General features: G+C 40.4%; 1 protein-coding gene across 2 annotated transcripts in view; it reads right to left on the minus strand.

The window, feature by feature from the left end:
• Positions 1-20,996, minus strand: part of SCAMP1 (secretory carrier membrane protein 1) — a 234,782-nt gene that overhangs the window by 142,290 nt on the left and 71,496 nt on the right. For both annotated transcript variants that reach the window (XM_069223363.1, XM_069223372.1), the window contains 2 exons: positions 16,219-16,323; positions 9,148-9,259 (listed from right to left, as the gene is read on the minus strand). In XM_069223363.1, the coding sequence (XP_069079464.1) occupies positions 9,148-9,259; positions 16,219-16,323 (217 nt within the window). The remainder of the gene's footprint in view (positions 1-9,147; positions 9,260-16,218; positions 16,324-20,996) is intronic.

The raw sequence follows: 20,996 nt of genomic DNA on the forward strand, positions 1-20,996 counted from the left end.
TCCTCTCCGTCTAGCCTGTGGTTTCCCTGAACCAACCTCCTGGACCCTGCCTGCAGCCTACTTGTGACCATGGAGTCCCCTTATTCAAAATCACTGGAAGCCAGACTCTGAGTTTGCACCCTGCACCCAGCAGCCCCTGTGCTGCTGAGGGTGTGTGTTTGGTGCCGACCTGTGACCCCCTCCTCGGTGCTCTCTTAACCCCACCAGGTCTGCTTTTCGAAGACACAGGTACTTACCTGCTGGCAGATCCTAGTCCAAGGGCCCCCAGTCTTCATAGGAGCCCATTATAAATCTTGCAGCAACTTTGACCTCTGCACCTGGCCAGCCCCATGTTGCTGGTGGTTGGTGTTTGGAGTTAACTTGAACCTCAACCTGTGGGCATCCTAACCCCCGGAGAATGGAACAGTAAGTCTTGTATTTACCTCAAAACTGTAATAATGTTTATTTTCCTCTAGAACTGTGTTTGAAGATTGCACTGTCAACTTTTACAACCGATTATTGCTGTTCATTTGAAAAATGTTTATCTTACCAAACTGAAACAAAGTGGTGTTGATACATATGCTTGCTACTTACTTGCAAATGTAAGTATCTACAATCAGAATCTTGGGGTTCTAGAAGTAAAGTAACACAATATATTTTTGCTATATAAATATCATTGGCTTTGAGTTAGCCATTGAGTGTGTGCTTCCTTTATTGCCTGTGTGTGTACAAAAAATGCTTTGCACTACCCTCTGATAAGCCTAACTGCTCGACCACACTACCACAAAAGCAAGCATTAGTGTTATATACTTTAGCTTCTGTTAAGCTTCTGGGGAACCCCTAACTCTGCACACTATATGCCATTTTGATATAGTATATACGGAGCCAGCGCCCCACAAGTCTCTTTTACAGATCATACTACAAGGTGCCTTTGTGCTGACTGTACTATGTGGAGTGTGTTTGGTCGGGTTCGAGTGGGGTCAGGAGGGACCGAGGGCCCCCAACCCTGAAGTAAGTGACCAACAGCTCCAATCAACACCTCTGCTGCATCAGTCCAAAAACATTTGGATACACCTAGTCCAAAAACATTTGGATACACCTAGCCCAAACTACCCTTAACAGTTCAGACTTTTGCATGACGAATATGAAAAGCACCACCAATGTCATTTCCACATGCCTAGTTGCCATTCCAAATATTTAACGCTACTAATGCAGAAGGGGCGGTGGAGGAAAGTGATGTACATTGCCAAGAAACAACTGATAAGTGGAACAATCTAACTTGTGTAATTACCTACGATGTCACTTCGGGTGACGTGTTATCATTTAACTAAGATGCGCCTTGAAGCAAGAACAGTTCCCCCTCAAGAGATCTAGCAGGAAAAACAGACTGTCAGAAAAGAAAGAACTGAATGTGTAAAAATGTAAATAATAGTATTTTCTGCAAGAACGTAGTGTCTGGTGCTAGACATATCAAGCATGTCAAGTTACCTGTTGGGTGGTTATGTGTAATGTCACTTACACCTATATTCCAGCAAATATAACAGGAGGGCCGTGTGCATTCATGAGGCTAGGACTTATGTTTCCATTGCACTCAGATTTACATACTTGCAATGCAAGGGAAACAGTTCAACTAAGTGAAGACTGACTCTGGAGTTCAGTTAATATCTAGAGCAAAATATGCAAGCTTAGGTCTGTCTATGGTAGGAGTCGCAGGATTAGCAGTCTATAACACTCGAGTTATTCATAAACTAGCATGTTTAATGGTTAAAAATATTAATCATATCTGTTGCTTTGGCAGAATTATTACTTGGTAGGTGAGGAATCAGAAAAGCTGCTTTATAAAACAAAGCTACAATTGATTATTTGCTCAATCATGGATGCTCAGAATTCGAAGAAATGTGTTGTTTCAATGTATCAGACCAGTCCATCCAGTCTCACATTGGAGCTTTGCATGAACTTGTAAAGGGAGTGGAAACAAGGTGTAAACAAAGGGTGGTGGGACTGGCTATTATGATGGTTACCTAAATTTGGTCAGCTTAATTCTATTTTAGGTGGGATAATTATGGTGATCTATTTCATAATAATGCTGTATTGCTCTGTACATTGTGTGCCTAATCGAATATCTAGGTTTTGACGTAAAAAGATCGATTTCAAACCAGTATGTTATGTAAGTCAATGGTCAAAGGGTGGCGTGTGATGCACTGTGCATTTAACCATCAACTCCAACTTGACCATCCACTCCATTTTGTGTGAGTGATATCATTTTGTGCCCTGCTGCAGTTGCAAGGCAGAGCAGGTGTTTTTCCCCACAGAACTTGTTTTTCTTTTCACCAGCGAAGGATCGGACAGTGCTGGAACATATTACATTGGATGTGGACTTGATAAGAGTTCACAAGGCCGAGCCTGTTTTGTACCAGAGGAATGTAGGTATCTGTCTCAGAACAAACATTGGGAGCCTGACCAGCTCCATTGGGTGTTTTTGACACAGATGAAGCACAGCCAGCGTTTAATTTCATAACAGAGGGGAGGGGGGCTTTCTTGAACCTTATTCTTGAGGTGTTTTAAGGTGTAAAAGACGGGGAGGCTTGGTGCTCAGCTAGGCGCTTGTCTGAAGCGGACACGCTGCCCAGGTTCTGATTTGTGATCCCGATCGGGTATCCTTCTTGACTGAGTTGAATTCATCATCCTCACCAGCGTGACTGAGGGTGCCCTCAAATCAATCAGTGAAGTATTTTAAATCTTGATTATTTAGCTCATGCATACATGCTCTGTTAATGCATTGCAATTTTTTTTTTAAGTCTTGACCACTGGATATATGCATTTATCTTTGTATGTACACATGTTCTGCTGCACTTGAGTTATATGCTTATTCTCATATATATGTTTAACCTTTATTTGATACTTGGGAAGTGTCTTAATACATTAATTATTCAGACTAAGAGGGCTGCATTCTTTTGGCATCTTATTGCTTTCACTGAGACAATGGTACTACATGAAGCGGAACTAAAGCGTCTGAATGATCCAATGTGGGAGAAGAGGGAAAGGAAAGAGTGATACTTCCTTGGACAGTGATTAGGTTTTAGAGTATGGTACACATTGAATCCTTTAACTTGCAAATCCACTCAGCAGAAAGATGAAAGAATCTGCTTGATGAGGACTCCCTTGAAGTCAATGAAGTCAAAAAGTCTCTCCCTCAACATCTAGCATCTTTCTCAACATCGACAGTCTGACATCAACCCATTGGGTCCTCAAAGTCGAGCCAGCCCTTGAGAGAGCAAGTTAGGACGAGCCCTACCTTCAACGTCATAGGCCTTGACTTCAAGTGGGTCCCAGCTCAACTTTTTCCTTTTCAGGGACTTCTCCCTGCAGCGGATTCTGGCTTTTATCTGAATATACATATAGATATAAATATAGATATAGATATCTATATCTATTATATATATATCTATTATATATATATCTATTATATATATATCTATTATATAGAGAGAGAGATATCTATATATCTAACAAAAGAAGCTGTAGCGCACTCCATAAAGGCTTGTACTTCCATATGATTTATTAAGTGCAACAAAACATTTATCTATATATATATCTGTGTGTATATATATATATATATATGAGTTTATTCATTAGAAAATATTTCACTTTACACAGTTCATTGTACAGGAACACAATTAAAATATGACTTTTTATTGCTATGAAAATATGTGCAGGTAAAAAAGGGGGGCTTAAAACATGTTTATACAAATTGTTTCTTAGGAACTAACACCAAAGAATGAATTAGTAAAATAATGTAAGACAAATAAAGCCCTATTTTAAGCTGCAGAATATTCAATGCAGGTCACTTTGGGAGATAGCTTTCTCAGCACAATTCTGTGTGTTAATTAAATTAAGTGCACTAGGCAGTGTAATTTGAAACTGAGTGGAATAAGCAATCAAACTAATGCAGGAAGGCAGAACACTTGAAAAAGTAGAGGACGTGCTACAAAAAAATAAAACAACAACAAAAAAACAACTGGTATATAAAAATGTTGTAAACTTCAAAAGAATACGTGGTAGATACTTCCTATCTATGTATTTTGCCAAGTCTGTATTTCATATTCTAGTGTGCTAAAAAATAATTATATAGTGAAAGATCACCGTTTTGGTTGCTGTGAATAGCTAAACAAACATCTGTTTTAATGCTATATAGATGCCCGCAGTATATTATAGAAGGTCAATGAAATACTAAGTACAACAAGAACAATCCTGTCAAGGATGACTACAGGTCAGACAGATTATGAAACGAGCATTGGCAAAGCCAGTAGATTTTTCATATGAGACCACAGCTACTGGTTTTGTCTTTGTTTAGCCATATTGTACAGCAGCGTGGCTGCAGTGAAGTATGGCTTAATAAAAGCACTGGGAAAGTTATTAGGTCTCATCCACAAGTGCTATTGGCTTTGCCAATGTTTTCAGCTGTACATCAGCATGGCTTAAAGTAAAATGTGAAAAAAAAAAAAAACCTATTACATGGCCAGCACTGGCTGTGCACGGCCCTCTTTAATGCACTGGAGCGGGCTGCAACACGGAATGAGTGTATGGGGAGAAACTGGGACAGAAGGTGTTATTGGAAAAGTGGTATGACTTGCCCGCATCATAGCGATATATATATATTTTTGGGTCTATTGCGGGGTGTGTGCGGGGTGGAGGTGGAGGGGGGGTGAGGCAACACAGCAGGAGGAGTCAGGAGAGCAACAACATGGACTTAGGGCCTAATTTTAAGTTTGGCTAAGGGGTTACTCTTTCACAAACATGACAGACATCCAGTCCAACATTTTAAAAGTTCCATAGCCTATAATGAAATTGTAATACTGCGGCCGGGAGATCGGTCATGTTTGTAACGGAGTAATCCCCCTCTGGCAAACTCTAAATCAGACCCAAAATGTCTCTCAAGTGTCAGTGCATGCACTGTCTCAAGAAAGACTTAAAAAGTAAAGTAAAACTAAGAAGCAGAAAGGAAGAAAGAAGTTGAGACAAAGTAGGTAGAAGACGCATAGGAAAATGAAGAAAAAATGTAAATGTACAATAAGGGAAAGTGAGACAATGCACAATTCAGCATTTTAACTAACAACCTTATCATAAAAATTAAAGAAACATCTGAACCTAGGCTCCAGGAACCAATGTCTTAATGGCCACTTTTTATAAGCACTGGGCCCCCTTGGTACAACCCACCCCCCCACCCACTACTAGCAGACATCCATAACCACATGTCCCTGTCTTGCAGGCTGACCCAGATGGTTGCAATTGCACTAACAGCCAAAAACAGGATAAAGAGGTAACCTGGTGTCAATCGCACTGCCCTATCACCCTCCCGAAATAATTGCTAAGCTTCTGGCAAATGGCCTAGAAGTCTAGCTCCCCAATCTGATACACTCAGACTAGGCAAATTCTATCCTGCCAAGATCCACCAGAAACAGTTCCAAATGGGCCCTACATGTTATAGATCTGGCTCAGAAGCGAAGCTGCTTTCTCTCAACGCTGAAAAAGCATTTAACAGGTACACTGATCTTGCAAAGTCCTACCCAGGACAAAGCGAACTTCGGTGTCCATTTCTGGGGATGGATTGAAGTGCTATATAACCCTCCGTGGTCCAGAGTTATTTCAAATGAAATTAAATCACAGGAGACCTGGATTTAAATGGGCGCCTAGCAGGGATGCCCACTCTCCCCTGTGCTCTTCGCCCTGTAACTAGACCCGCTCCTCCAGAGGATTCAAAAGCACGAGGTGGTCCAGTGAATGCCCTTCCACCAGGATACCCTTATGGCAGCAGCTTTCGTGGATGATATCTTACTCTCACTGACTGACCTGGCCACTTCTGGAGGAATATGGGATACCAGTGTGCCTGAAGGTTAACCTGGGGAAAATTAGTAGGCCTGGTAGTGTCGGGGGGATGGCACTCCACAAACTTCAATTGAAGAGCCCTCCACCCACTCATTTCGCTGAACGATCAACTGCCTTCCATACCTGGATCTCCACACCTGCATGAGAAGCAATTTCAACCACTTAGTGCGATCACTCAAGGAATTCACCGCATCATTGTACTTCCATGCACTTTCCTGGGTGGGGAGAGTAGCGTCCTTTGAAATGATGGCCTTCATCAACACACTATACATTTTTCAGGCCCTCCCCCTACAGAAGACAGAAATAGCACAGTCAACAGAAATGTACAAATCCTTTGTATGGGCTGGAAATGACAAGCTCAGAAGTCCCCAGTTCTTCCAGTTTCAGGTGGCACATGCTGGTCATGTATAGAACATCCATTCCTATTACCTGGAGGCTCAAGTGCGATAAGTAAGAGTGGCTGTAAGGTGAAACAGATAAATCCTGGTGCTTTAAAGACCAGAACATAACAGCCAGGTCACTGGTGGAGATCCTATGGCTCCCTAAAAGTCAGAGATGCCTCAAACTGTACACCTACCCGATAACGAGGGCCACTCAAGCCCTGGGACTACCTTACCCACTATAAGGGTATACCCACTTATCCATCCCCATGACACCAAGACATGGGAACCAGAACTTTTCCTCAGGCCTGGAGAGATCCAGATTACAGACAGATTGCCAGCGGCTGCTATCGTCTTGGAGATCTATTCCATAGGGGTTCCATTCACCCCCTTCATATTATATCCTAGGTTCTACTACCTGCAAATAATACACTGGATTCTACTACCTGCAAATAAGACACTGGGTGCTTTGCAACCCATGTGCAAGCAGCTGCCACAAAACCACTCATATTGAGAAGTTTTACAGGGCCTCAAATCCTCACAATAAATATACTCTGCTCCTTAAGGTCACTCAAATGGACCCTCCCTACAGGTAGGGTTGGGACAACGAGCTGCGGGTGGCATCTGACAAAGAACAATGGGGTGGCATCCACACATGCACAACTTTGCCAAACACACTCCGGGTCAAGAGGTACTTTACAAGATATCAAAGATGGCACTACCCACCAGCGCAACTCAATACCATGGATATGAGCAAACCTAAAGATTGTGGGAGAGGATGTGGAGGGACCGGGACCATTTTCCACATCATGTTCGCTTGCTCATGCCTGGGTCGGTTCTGGGAAGAGGTCTTGGCTACCATAGAAGGGACGGCTTTGACTGCTGACCTTTCATTGAGGCTCCTGCGTCTCCCCCAGGAGCACACTGAACCCTTTAACTCCCACAAGGAGAAGAGAATCTCTCAGCGCCTCCTAGCGGCCACACCTATTATACTAAGCCTACGCAAAAGAGACCTCATTCCAAATACCATGATGTGGATCCATGTAGAAACTATTTATTCTTGGCATAGCAAAATATAGTGCATGACTTCCAGGACGCATCACACAAATTTACTAGAATGTGGGGCCCTATTCTGGAGTACCTCAACCAGAATGACAGAGACCTGACTTGCCCTAGTTGTCTACAGGGTTTGGGCCGGTTTTCCCCATAGCAGAACTGGTACAGAGGATGAAACTTGACTGATACTCTGGTACAAGCCATTATTCTATTCCTTAACCCATGGTGGTGTTGCGGGAAGGGTGGGAGTTATGGGGTTGGGATACTGCTTTTTATATGGCTACATTTCGCCTTGATGTTCATGTATCTTGAAAATTACAATAAAATGAATGAAACTTAAAATTTGAAACATGTGTGACTCGAGTTGTAGTCTTTTACAAACCCCAGCATTCTCACACATGAGCCAAAAGCACAAACATGTGAAAGTCTGAACCATAGTCAAGAGCAACAGTCCAGAGCAATGGAATGAAATACCCCCCTTTGTTGGGAGTGTTCATCTACAATAACCTTAAACACTGTAGAGTCCCTAAAAGGGACTCACATCTAGTCAGAAATAAAGAAGATAGTCAAACAATTAAATAAGAAAGCATCTTTCAGCAACTGGAACTCAAGACACATCTACTCTATGGACAAAGTGCAGTAACATTTAACACTGAAGGAGGATATACAAGAAATTAATAGATGGGTCACAAGTTTCTTCACTTTTCTGTATAGCACTAGCACAGTAGCATCAATGCCTTCAAATTGAAAGCAGAAGAGGGAGTAATAAACGTGAATTAACAAATGCTTTTTAAAAAAAAAATCATGGTGAGGAGGCGGAAAGTTACACAGTGTAAGTGTAAGGACACTTTCACCATGTTACCTATATCTTAATGAGAACAGCACTTGGCTGTTTGGAGACGCCAACCTTATGTGCCAGGTGCGTGTTAAGGAAGAATCAATGTAAACGGGTGCTCAGGTTTGGCACTGGCAAAGGCTTTGAGTCAATGCAATGTGTTTTGAAAGTAATACTGCTTCACTGGCAGTCTACTGAGCACTTCTTGATAAGATAAGATGTGAAAAACTGGTCAGTTTGAAGATGCCAAGCATAATAGTCTACAGATGTAAACTAGTTTTCGATAGCAGCAAAAGTTAAGGATTGAGTCTGTGTGTGCAAGTTTGTAAAACAACCTCAATATACTGAGTACCAAAAAAAAAATTAAAAAAAATTGATTTTAATTATCCCAACTTGCACACTGATTTTTAAAGTAGCATTGAGTTGTGCCACTAAACTAAGGACACAAACAATGTACGAACTTTACTTTGCAGGCAAAAAATAATATTGCCCATTAGAATTTGTTTCAGGCCTACGACAACTTGTTTAACACTAACAGTTATGATCCCACCCTTGGGTAAAATGTTCTATTATTAAGAAACATTTGATTCAAGGGGGATATTTCAAGACACTCCATAATGTGCACATACTGTAGCAAAAATTGCATACCTTTGGAAGCACCAGACATTTAAAAAAAAAGAAATTGTTTATAACTTCATGCCATCACTTTAACAGTGACTATATGGCAACTCTCTGGCATTTTGCACACTTCCTATATTTTCTAGTAAATTCATTCTGTGTGAAACTATGCTTTAAACTACCTGTAGAATCAAGGGCAATTGAAAGTCTCCCACACTTTGATTACAAGACTCGCATTATTAGATATTTATGACTAATCCATGCCACAATACTTTCATCAGTTTCTACTATAGCATCCTAGATAAAATAGACAAATTACTTGTTTAATAAAAAAAACGTTATTATCCTTGGCTTTGCAGATGCCAAGTTTCATCAAATAATCTTGGATCTTACCACCAGGTTGATTAAGGCTTTGAATTTCCCTTTCTTTGCGATCCAGTTCTGCTGCTTTTCTTTCTAGTTCTTCCTGGCGCTTAAGGAGTTCAGCTTGAGCCAGAGCATGCTCCTGAAAAAAGAAAGTGATAATTTATCAGGCAATTTTTTGTGTAAGTTAACTAACTAATACCATCACAAGCATAGACTGAAATGCAATAGATACATGAAATTAAAATCGTATTCTTTGAAACCATTTGCTGCACCCATGTCATATGTATATTTGTACCTTAAAAACTACTGCCGATAAGGGTACTTAAGAAAACATTTACTATCATTTATGGTGGTTCAACATTGCTCTAAACTGCAAGTAAACCTTGGTGGACACAGCAGAAAACTATTTCTAGGATTTAGCACCCTTCAATCGTAGGCACAGCAGGATAAAAAAATTTTTTTTTAGCATGGATTTTTAATTGAAAAGTTTTTTTTTTTTTTTAAATAAAAAACAAAAACGCATGCCCGTCACATTTAAACAGTTTCTTTACACCACAAAAACACAATACATCTTGAGTCAAACACCGAGATGGTCTTTTTGGCATACAGCCCCCACTATTTAGGCCTTTGATATGCTAAGGGAACTGCATAATTGTTCCAGAAACAAGAAAAAAAAAAATGTTGCCTTCCATTCTCTCTACACTTATTTGAGCTCTTTCGCTCTCACCGATATACATGGCGTATACTCACATAACTACTTTGTTTCTTGCAGAAATACACAAACGTTGGCAGCAAAATGCTTGTACATTTTATTTGATTTTTTTTTTTTTTTTTTTACACAGGAGATTGCTGCAGCCCCCTATAAAATTACGGAGCATTTTTGTCTGTTAAATACTTTTTTTTATATTAGACAGAATGGAATTACATGGCTTGTTTACAAAGAGTTTAAAGAATACTTTTCTGCAATAGGTGTTTATTTCTTTGTTTGTTTTTACTCTTCATCAAGTTTGCATTGTTTTTTGTAAGGGATCAGGGGTCTTCATGCTTGTACAACAATACCGGACATTGGCGGAGTTTTGCTATATAAATGTGTGAAATACAATGATTATAACTTTACAATGGTTTCAAAATCTTCTGAAAGCGTGTGAGGATAGTGGATTGTTGAAAGTGGCAATATTTCAGACCAGAATACAACTGATAAGGTGTGAACATACTACAGAATACTTGAAGCCAGCAGTTCTTAACCAGAACTAATCCACAAATCCTATATAAGCAGTCCATGACTGTTTAGAAAGTTACATATTAGCAGATTACACACACACACACAAAAAAAAAAAAAAAAAAAAAAAAAAAGGAACACTGGTATGCATACACAAGAAAGTACAAATTAGGAATAAAAAAGGGACATATATATATATATATATATATATACACACGCGCTGGAGTCTAGTATATTACTTTTTCTCTGAGAAGCAAAATTTTGAAAAGCTGATCTGATTAACATTAACATTATTTTTGCATATTTGTTTGTAAATAAGATATTGCATAATTTGTTCATATGTTTAGTGTGTACTTCTCTCTGTAATTTTTGAGGCTCATATCGTACCACAGAATTTTTTTAAGAGGGGGTCTCTGGTTTCTAGTAGTGAAACAGTGAGGAAAAGGATTAAGAACCCCCTGCCTTTCATGTACCTTAATGGAACAGTCAATATTCCTGAATTAACACTAACATATTTGGCAGGCAGGTGGGATTGGGGTGACCACACAGGCAATATTCCTGTTGCAGTACATATATATGGGTTGGAGAGGAACTAAGATATAACAGGTCATAAACACAGACATAGGTACATGGAGCTGGATTCCCACTGTTGTGAACTGTAGTTTGAAGTTGTTAATGCCTTCATATTATGAACCAACTAATCATGCCAAACTACTGACCCTGACCCTGTCACATCTGTTCAGAATCTGTAAGAGGTTCTGCATGTCGAATACATTGTACTGTATTGTACTGTACTACTATGATGAAAATGAGTAAAACCAGTTAAAAAAGAAAAAACTGTAGCATAAGTGTTAAAGTAGAACTATTTCAAACTGGAAATGTTAACACTATATATACTGTTTCAGCACCAAATCAACGTTGAGTAAACCTTTCTATCAGTGACTAGACGCTGAATAGAAGCTGAATTTTAGGGCGGTTTTTGTCACATTATTACCACTTGCTCTTACCACTGAATGGTGTTAGGGGTGGGGGACGCACTAGCATGTCAAAGAAGAGTTAAAAGAGATAGAGGCTCTAGAGAAGGTGACAGGGTAGCAAAGGCCAGCCAATTACCAGATAATGTAAATAAGAACATTGAGAAGTTAAACAGATTTGAAATAAAAAAAGAAGGCTGATAAAGTCATGAAAGATATTAAGAATTTCTCAAAACAAAAAGCATACCCCTATTTAAGGAGCGACTACTATACCAAAGCGTCCCCACAAGAGAAACTATACACCTGGGGAAGATTTAAGAACAAGTAGTCTATTACCTTCTCCGATTCCTCCGCAGGGTCAGACCACTCAGACCCCCAGGAAGGCCCAAGGAATACTACTGAACTCCCAGGACAACCTTTTTTTAGCCCAGGGACATCAGCAGATCATGGCATCAATTTCCAGGGGACCGTCAGACCGGAAGAAAATTGTACAGGTGGGGCCCGGAGAGACCATAGGGATATTGATACAAACTGGTTTTAGTGACAGCCAACAAATTCCTATCTTCAATCTTTTACACCACACACTCTCCTCTAGAGAAATGTCACTCCTCAGTAGGGGCCTCTCCTACATAACCATGGAGCGAACAAACTTTTGTTCCCTTGAAAATGGAGCTATTACAATTTTTTCGCAAGATTAGATTTGGGACGAAATTTTTTTTTTTTTTTTTTTTTTTTTTTTTTTTTAAAACACACAGGAATGAACCAGTTACTGACTGCCACTGGACTTAGACGCCCCTCTACGTTTTACCCTTACAACACTCTTATGCCACTAGAAGTCATCAAGCTTGAAAAGTTGGACCATAGCGGTCTAGAAGCTATGAATGTACCAGACCTTTTGTGACCTACAATATCTCTCACTGAAAGACAGGCCCTCCTAGCACTTAAGAATGATCAATTACACTCAAACCACCAGACAAATGGGGTGGTATTGTCCTCCAAGATTTCACTGGTGATCATGCAGAAGTAAGAAGGGAAATTAAATACAGAGAGGAACAGAGAAGAAATAATGAAGGCCATTTCACTTGGCAAGGAACAAGGTTTCTTATCAGATAAAGATTTCAATTTTCTCCATGCTGAGAACCCACAAGTCCCTGTGTTGTACAACCTACACAAGATCCATAAAGACCTCTCTTATCCCCAGGTAAAACCCATACTGTGAGGGTGTGGCTCCATTTTGGAACTCCTTGGTGAATACATTAAAATTTGTTATCAAAGACTTTGTCCAGATTCAGGAAACGTATGTTAGGGACAGTATCTACGCAACAAACACACATCACCCGTTTAGGCTGCTTTGGCTCCCATTGTGCAGCCGAACCTTAAATAATTCATTAATTGGTTAAAGGCACATAGTTCAGGTGCAGTATTCTACTCCTGACATGCTTCTTATGTGGGGGTGTGCACTTTATTATTATCATTATTTTTACTCTTATATCCTTTCACTGTCTTTTGATCCGTCAGTGTTTTTACTATCCTTAATTTTAGTTTTTCAGTTCCCATTCAAGGTGCCCCATTCAACTACTCTTTTCATTGGCACATTCTCCTTTTGGTGTGCAGAGTGGTTGCTTTTCTGGCCATCTAGGCACCTCCAGATATAGTGTTGAATATATAATTATTTTGGTGTGTAATTGTAGAATAACACTAAGGAATAGTCATTGTGGTTTCTTTTAATTCTTAGGTGTCCCTGCATTGTTTTGGTCCTGATGAGACCCTACACCAAATAAGGGGTCAAAATGCATCAGAACACACATACAAACTTATTGGTCCCTTTAATTCACACAATGGCCCATTACATTAGTTCAGAGCTTCTTCAGAGTGGTCATTTTTGGTTTCATGGGAACATTCCCTGTATTGTTTCTATGACTGCTTTGTTTTTCGATTTGTTCCTTTGTTCACTGAGCACAATATATGTTATGTGTTATGACAAATACAATGATTTCTGCACACAATGGCTTCTTGATCCACCTCCTCATTGATGACATCCTTGGACAGATATTATTTTGTTTGTTATTTAGCCATTGTGCTTATTATATATATACATATACATATAAACACACACACACACACACACACACACATATACATTAGTATCAGGTGTATCCTTGGGTATCCTTATTGGGAAACAGTGTTTTTCTATTAGTTCTCATGCCATAGGGTTTCCTTTGTTGTTACTGTTTCTAGAAGCTGAATTGAAGCACATGCAATTGTTATGGCTTTCCAACTGTCACAAATCAAATGTATTTCATGTTCTTGTCTTACATCAAGCTGCGGACACATGAACCCTTACGAACAACTGCTGCCAAAACATTTCAGGCTGTAAGAGATATGATGGCTTGCAAAACTCAGTTATCTAAACTTAGCAATTCACCAAATAGCTGGTATCTGCTGCAAAGTGCAGTGTTCTTAGGAAATGTAAAACACTTCCAAGTACATACCCTGATCTTTTTCACACGGCACTTCCTTGACACTGCCCACATCTTGACTAGTGCCAGTACCACATTTAACAGGAGAGTTATGGGCTCTTTCTTCACATCAGCCTGTATTGATTTGTGAGCTGTCAGTTCTCATACATTTTCGATGACATAGCTGTAGCTAATGGTCTGTTGCACATACTTGTCAGAGTGTACATTTTGCCATGCTCCAAATTAGTGTATTAAGTTTAGAAGATATTCGAAGACGACATAATTTGCTGCTTATGCAGCCAGCCATGCCTTTAACCTACATAGTTTCTAAAATACCCCACGGTACAGTCTGGCCATTGGCGAAACATGTCCTCCCTATCACAATTATTGAAAGCAGTCAGTACATAAGGATTGAGTTCAGAAGTACCTTGCCTTGAACAATGACTCAAAAGCAGGATAGATGTCATCTGTTTACTAAGCATTCTTTCTGCGTTCCTGTGCAGCATCTCTGCAGCCATCCAGGAATGCTGCACAGAGTTGCTGCCTTTTTATTTAGTTCCTTGGACAGATGCTGATACAAGTTCTCCGTGTCTTTTCAAAGTTATGAAAACGGTTATAACAGTTAAGTACAAAACAACAATTAATTAACCTCAACCACTGGCAACTGGTCAGGGCAGCATCCCAATACATCGTTTTTGATTTCCCTATGGCTGGGTCGAAACTGATGTGGCATGGTGGGTAAAAAAACAAGTCTTGACCCTGCTCCCCATGGGAACAGTCCAACCCAAACTTGCAAGCCAGGTACTCCCTAGACCAGAAACAAGCATCCTGGGACCGGTTTCACCCCTCATCAGACAGGCTAGCGTGAATCCAGAGGCAATTCTGGGCATGCCTGGCGCACTTAGGGTGGCAAATGTAGAAATAACAAGCTGATGGATGGAATGCTTGAATTAATCTCAGTCACTGTCAATCGCTCAGGGCTGCATCCCAATCCATCACTCTTTTTTAGCTACCATGCCACCCCAGATTAGTGCATCCATATGCAAATCAGTCTTCACTCTGCTCCCATGGGAACAGACCAGCCTGAACTGCCAGGCCAGGTCCTCCCTGGATCAGAAACAAGCATCCGTTTTTGGGGTATCACTCCTCATCAGCCAGGCTAGCTTAAATCGAAAAGCACCATGAGTCTGGGACCAACATCTGGGCATGGTTTCAGGGCTTTCGGTATAAGCTAAACGCAAAGCTTAGCAAATTTTGGCAAACGTTTTATACAAATCATGTTTGAGAGCTTGCCCTCTTTTGATATAAGGTTTTCTGGAATCTGAGTAAACTGGTCTTCAAAATCTGAGGCTTTGGTGTTTAGCTGATATTTCACAGATTGGGTAAAGTGACGACTTGGCTCTAGTCCAAAAGTGACCACATAAAAAGGCTCAGTGGGTTTCACTCTTAATTTTCAGGGTTTTACAAGGTGCTTATGATCACAAAAAATAACAAAAGTGTAGGTTTCACAGACAAGACAAATTGCCCTTATGTATAATCATCAATGGGTAACAACTATTACATGTGTACAGGCTGTAATATGGAGCCTCAAAGGCAAACTAAGCACTGATGTGGAGACTGTTGACAGATGATACATGTCCTGACTTTTTTTCTTTTTCTTTTTTTAAATCCCCAACACAGCAGAAGGTTAACTGGAGTGTCTGAAGTCAGACCTGGATCCATGCTGGAGGAATGTATTCTGGAGAAATAAAGGCCCCTCTGTTTATGTAACAGTCTTTTTTTGATGATAAATTGTGCATCAAAAGTGGCATACTTCAAGGGCTTTCTTTAATTTCTGTTATTAAATTACTTCTTTTTGCAGCATATTTCTTCAATAGCAACACAAAGGGATGATGGACGGAATGGTGAACAATGCAAACACTCACTCCCAGACACAGATCTGGGTTTAATCCATTGTTCTTTTGCTCACCATGCCACCCCAGTTTGGACCCAGCCATATGCAAATCAGTCTTGACCCTGTTCCTCATGAGAAACAGTCCAGCCTGAACTGCCAAAGGATCCCTTGCTCACTGTGCCACTGGATTCAAGCTAGCCTGGCAGATGAAGGGTGATACCCTGAAACTGGTCCCAGGATGCTTGTTTCCGGTCCAGGGAGGACCTGGCCTGGCAGTTCGGGATGGACTGTTCAGTTATACCACTGTAACTTTATTTATACTTAACATGAGTGAGAGGCACTTAAGTACCAGGTTAGGCATGCTCCTACCTCCTATTTGCATCAACAACTTTATTGATTTGGTGTGTCATTTTGCCAGACTGTGATACTTCTTAGAAACAGAACACAAAAGAAAATAATGCTTTCTTAATGCCACAATAAACAAATGCGATAAATATTACACAGTACATCACAGAATCACTTTTTAAAACCAATGCATATAAACGAACAGACCTTTGAAACTTGCGTGTAAGCTTGAGGTTCTTCTGTTGGCTTCATTATAGCTGGTTGTGGGTGAGGCATCACGTTAGGTATTTTTACGTTTCCTGGCGGAGGAGGCTAAAACGCAAAACACATTAAGCATACGTTACTGTTAACACTTTTCACATATAAGCAGCTACAGTCAAATGAAGCACGCCATAAATAAAATCTAAAATGGCTGGGAATGCATATCTATTTTACTGCAGAGCTACTGGGGAAACCATAGCATTGCATATTAGAAGTAGAACAGGAGAAACCAAGCCATTTCAATATATGTCACTTATTGAACCTTCCATCTAGCACAAGCAATCCTTTTTTACATTAAACGATAACACACAAATACCGTATTAACTTACAAGACATTCCATTCGTGGAGCCACACTCCTGACTAATCTGCTACACATTGGCAAAACGCTCAACAATGTGCAAAAGGCAAGCAGCAGTAAAACTACCTCCCCAACAAGAGGCATAAACAAACTCACAGGTTACCTTCGACTTGCAAGGAGAATTTATACCATTAGCACAAGTAGGCCTCATTCAGAGAGTTGAATAAAATGCCTCTTTTAGGTCAATTAAGAATTGAGCAGATTAAATTTAAAAATTTGGAAGGAATGATAGCACCAAGCTGTACCGATCAGAGGGAGGAAACCAAGCTGGATATTCTGATGGCAGAGAAAACTAGGGAGCTTTCTCATGGAGAAGCAGCTCAGGAGCCCAGTAACAAATAACAGAGGAAGAGTAGTAACTTGTGAATTAATTCAGCAATAAACCATTCAGAAGAACTCTTTAATAAAGTAGACACTGTGCTTTCTCTTGAGTAGCAATACTTTTATCCTAATTCAACTGTTGCACATATGTACAAGGCAAACATATGCTGCTTGTAATGGACTGACTGAGGACAGCACACCAGTCTTGGACAAGTCATCACACACAGTGTGTAATAACGTGATCAACAGGCTAATCCTTAAATGAGTAAACTAGCTAGCTACATGGCACCAATGGCCAAACATTATATACTCCAGAAAAGGGAGTGACAGACCAAAGGTCAACCACAGCAAGAGATCGAGAATCCGTTTCTCCCACCTCACTAGATTTTCTGAAACACCACATGACCTGCGTAGGTAACATGTTACTGAAGAAGGCCAACAAAACTGTATCTGGGGCTTGGAACTTCATTGATGCTTTTTTTTTTGTAACACTTTTAAGCAAAATACAGCCCAAGATTGGGTTTTCTGAACTCTTTAGCAAAGTACAGGTTCAATGCCAAATTACCAACCTGAGACAGAAAACCTGTTGGACTATAATCCACAAAGCACTTGCTCATTACACAAGAAAGGTGCATTCTAGGTAATGATCAGTGTTGTGAGGTTCACAGAATTATCTGTTTTAGTGAGTTAAAATACTCTTTTCACCATGAATAAGCACACTTAAAGAATGCACACTATAAATATATTTTATTAAGATAAACATCCTACTCCAGTGCAAATAATGTGTATAGTTGTAACTATAAAAACAAAAGTGACTGGAAATGAAATAGTAAAAGAACTGCAACACTGTAACAGTGTTTCACAATTTACTAGCATAAAATTATGGAATCAGCTTTACCTCCAACCTCCCCCTTCTTGCCCCCAGTGAAGCTGTCCTAGCACCAAAAGAGCCTGTACGAACTTCTTAAGTGGCCGCCCACCCACATACCTTAGCAGAACAGTTGTGTTGTTTCATTCTGAGAAGTTTGTTCTCAGTCTCTAAACTCAGGAGGGTTATTGCTTTCCCAGCAAGCCGATAAGGCTAAAAGGACTCGGAGAAGCCTGCTTGTGGCCTTCACAAATAAATTTTACAGCTGTGCTTGCTCGAACCAAGTCTCCCAAAAAGTCCCTTCTCTACTTAGTCCGTCTACACCAAGCTTAAAAACACTTTGATTATTTTGAAAAGGGCAGGCTTCACAATGAATGAAGTCAAAGGCAAGAACGAACCTATTGTTGCATCTTCACTTGAATCCATAAACCATGTTCAAGCAACTATATGAATAATTGATTCTCCATCAAAACTATAAGAAAGCAAATTTTCTATGTCATACATGTGCAAACAATACTAAATGTAGCATATATTTAGAAATGTGTAATGAAATAAATGAAAATATCAAATGCAGTGTGGGTATACAAGCAGAAAATGCAAAGGTCACATCAGCATTGCATCGGAGGTAGGTGTCACCTGACCATATATACTTTGCTCAGACAACTAAATCAGCAGAAAGCCCACTCGGTCTTCGCATCCATTTCTCAAACTGGATGTGGGCATAGCAGGGGGACTATTTCTGCTTAAAGAAACTACAGCATATTCCATGTATTAGTTTAGAAAAACATTCTATCCATCAATAAATTAGGTGATCACACTCAAGCCAAAATCACCTTATTTCATGGGGCACTTGGTGCCAGTTTTATCTAAACAATACCAGTTCATTCCTGACAGATATACTTTGGATGACTGATGCCTCCTGTCACAGTCCCTTGTTTAAAAAAAAAAAAAAAAAAATAGACTTCCTGGCTTTACCGAACCCTTAGAATCAGTAAATGATTCTAAAAAAGACTGATTTGCCCCATGTTTCCCTACAGTGGCACCATTTTCAAGACCATAATATAGGAAAAGCAGCTAGAATTATAAAGGGTGCCCACCCACCACAAGGAGGTCCCATTTGTAAATATACAAGTGCATTTCATGATCATGCCTCAATGTCACAATTGTGAATATATTACATCATTTGTCTTGTTTCCGGGTGGGTAGCCTACCTCTGAATTAAAACTGAATCAACATGTGAACTACTGCAAATGGGAAAACAAGCCTTAGCTTGAATGAGTTCCTGTTGGGCACACTAATGAGGCTCCTTGCCTCACCACCCTTACTTCTATCTGCATTTGATACACACTTGGCTGATGTCATGGTCTTGCATAATCGCTGTGCTTTAATACGTTGTGTAAATACTTTCCATTCACAGGTATCAAGGACACCCTGTCATCTGTGGAATCAACTTCAGCCAGGAGACTGAGTGAACCTGTGAGAGTACATCAGAGAAAGGCAGCAAACACTGCAGTAGAAGGACCTCATACCAACATTACTCACAACAAATATAGTGGTCAAGTGCAATGCCTGGACACATGCATCTAAGTGTAAAAAGATATGTTCCGGTTGAAAGATGGTGTCAATCTCTTGGTGCAAGCACCGGAAACCTCTCCCCTGAAAAAGATGATTTGCCACTACACACCAAGCACCACTACAAAATTGAAGTGTTGTGCCGCACCACCCAAACCTTCTCCAACCAAAGGAAACAAATGTGTGAGGTAGGGAAACATTGAACAGGGTAGCATGGCTGTTCTTTGCCAGAACCTGGGCAGCCTGCCTCCTTCAGAGCACGAAAGTTGTGCATGTGAAGTTACTCTTAGAACAAGCTTCCTGGATGTGGATGCCAACTACAATTTTCCTAGGAGCAATGGGAAATGGCACATTTTGTGGGAATGTACCCATCAGGACACACTGTTCTCAGCAGCGAGTACGAGGTCCAGGAGGATTTCTGCCTGGAGCCCCAGGTCCCTTATGTACTGGGGCACTCTTTTGTCCTTAGTCATCAGGTTAATGTTGTGACAGCCTGGCAAGTCACCATGCACCCCATCCTGAACAAAGACAGTGACATAATGAACAGAGAGGATGAAATTAGGAAAGTAGTATAAAGAATGTGGACTAAACTAGGTGCCAATATGAAAGCCATGATCCATATCCATCAGTCTATGAATTACATATTGAGGATAGCCAAGAGACACTTTTCAGAGTAGTATGAAGCAGGGCAAATGACCCATAATACAATTCAGACAGAAAGGTGGTGGATTTCCTTATTCCCTTGGGGAGTAGGTGATTGTGTTTTTTTGGGGAAGGAGGTGGTGGGAGGGGGTGTTTGATTGTGTTTGCTCCAAAATCTGTTTTCTACATTGTCTGAGCTCATCCTTGACCTCTTTAGATGATTTAGGGTCCAAGTCTGAGGATTATTTGAGATCAGCTGCCTTTTCAATTGCTTCAGGTTTGTACACAGACCAGCTTACTCCTGATGCTTGGAAGTAGCTGGGTGATTTTCTGATACCTCCAGGATGATATCCCAGGAAGAAGGTGTTGTACCATGGACATGGGAAAGGGCCTTGGTACTTCTGTTTATTTAAAAAACAAAAACAAAAAAACTGAAACAAAATAAAACACAACAGCAGAACCTCACAAGCTCAGTAATTAGCGACATCTCTCATCTGCCCTTTTCAGTTAGGATAATGGAAAGGTATGTTACCAAATAATTATCTGAGGGAAGCACGCAGTCATTTGGATGAGGCAGAAACAGGTTTCAGACCGTCTCAAAGAACAGAGTCAGCACTGCTTTCTGCTTTGGACGATCTGTGAATGACAGCTGGTTGTGGTCCAGTAGGCACACTGGAGTTGTTAGGCTGTGTGCTGCATTTGACATTGTGAATCACAAGATTTTGCTGAGACACTCTGGTGCTCAGCAGCAAAATAAGCACCTCTTTTACTATTTAATTTCTGGCCTTTGTCGGATAGTGCAGAACTATCTGTGCTTCAGGTAGGGTTTTAGGTAGATAGTGTGCATTGAAAGTGAGAGATCACTAACAAGTTATCAGTCACTTACTTTGCCTTAATGATATTGATCCGCAAAGTTGTGCCTTATCGCCCAATGGAGACTCATCTGTTAGTGGTTCACAGTG

This window comes from Pleurodeles waltl, chromosome 1_1 (genome assembly GCF_031143425.1).
Source record: "Pleurodeles waltl isolate 20211129_DDA chromosome 1_1, aPleWal1.hap1.20221129, whole genome shotgun sequence".
Lineage (NCBI taxonomy): Eukaryota > Metazoa > Chordata > Amphibia > Caudata > Salamandridae > Pleurodeles > Pleurodeles waltl.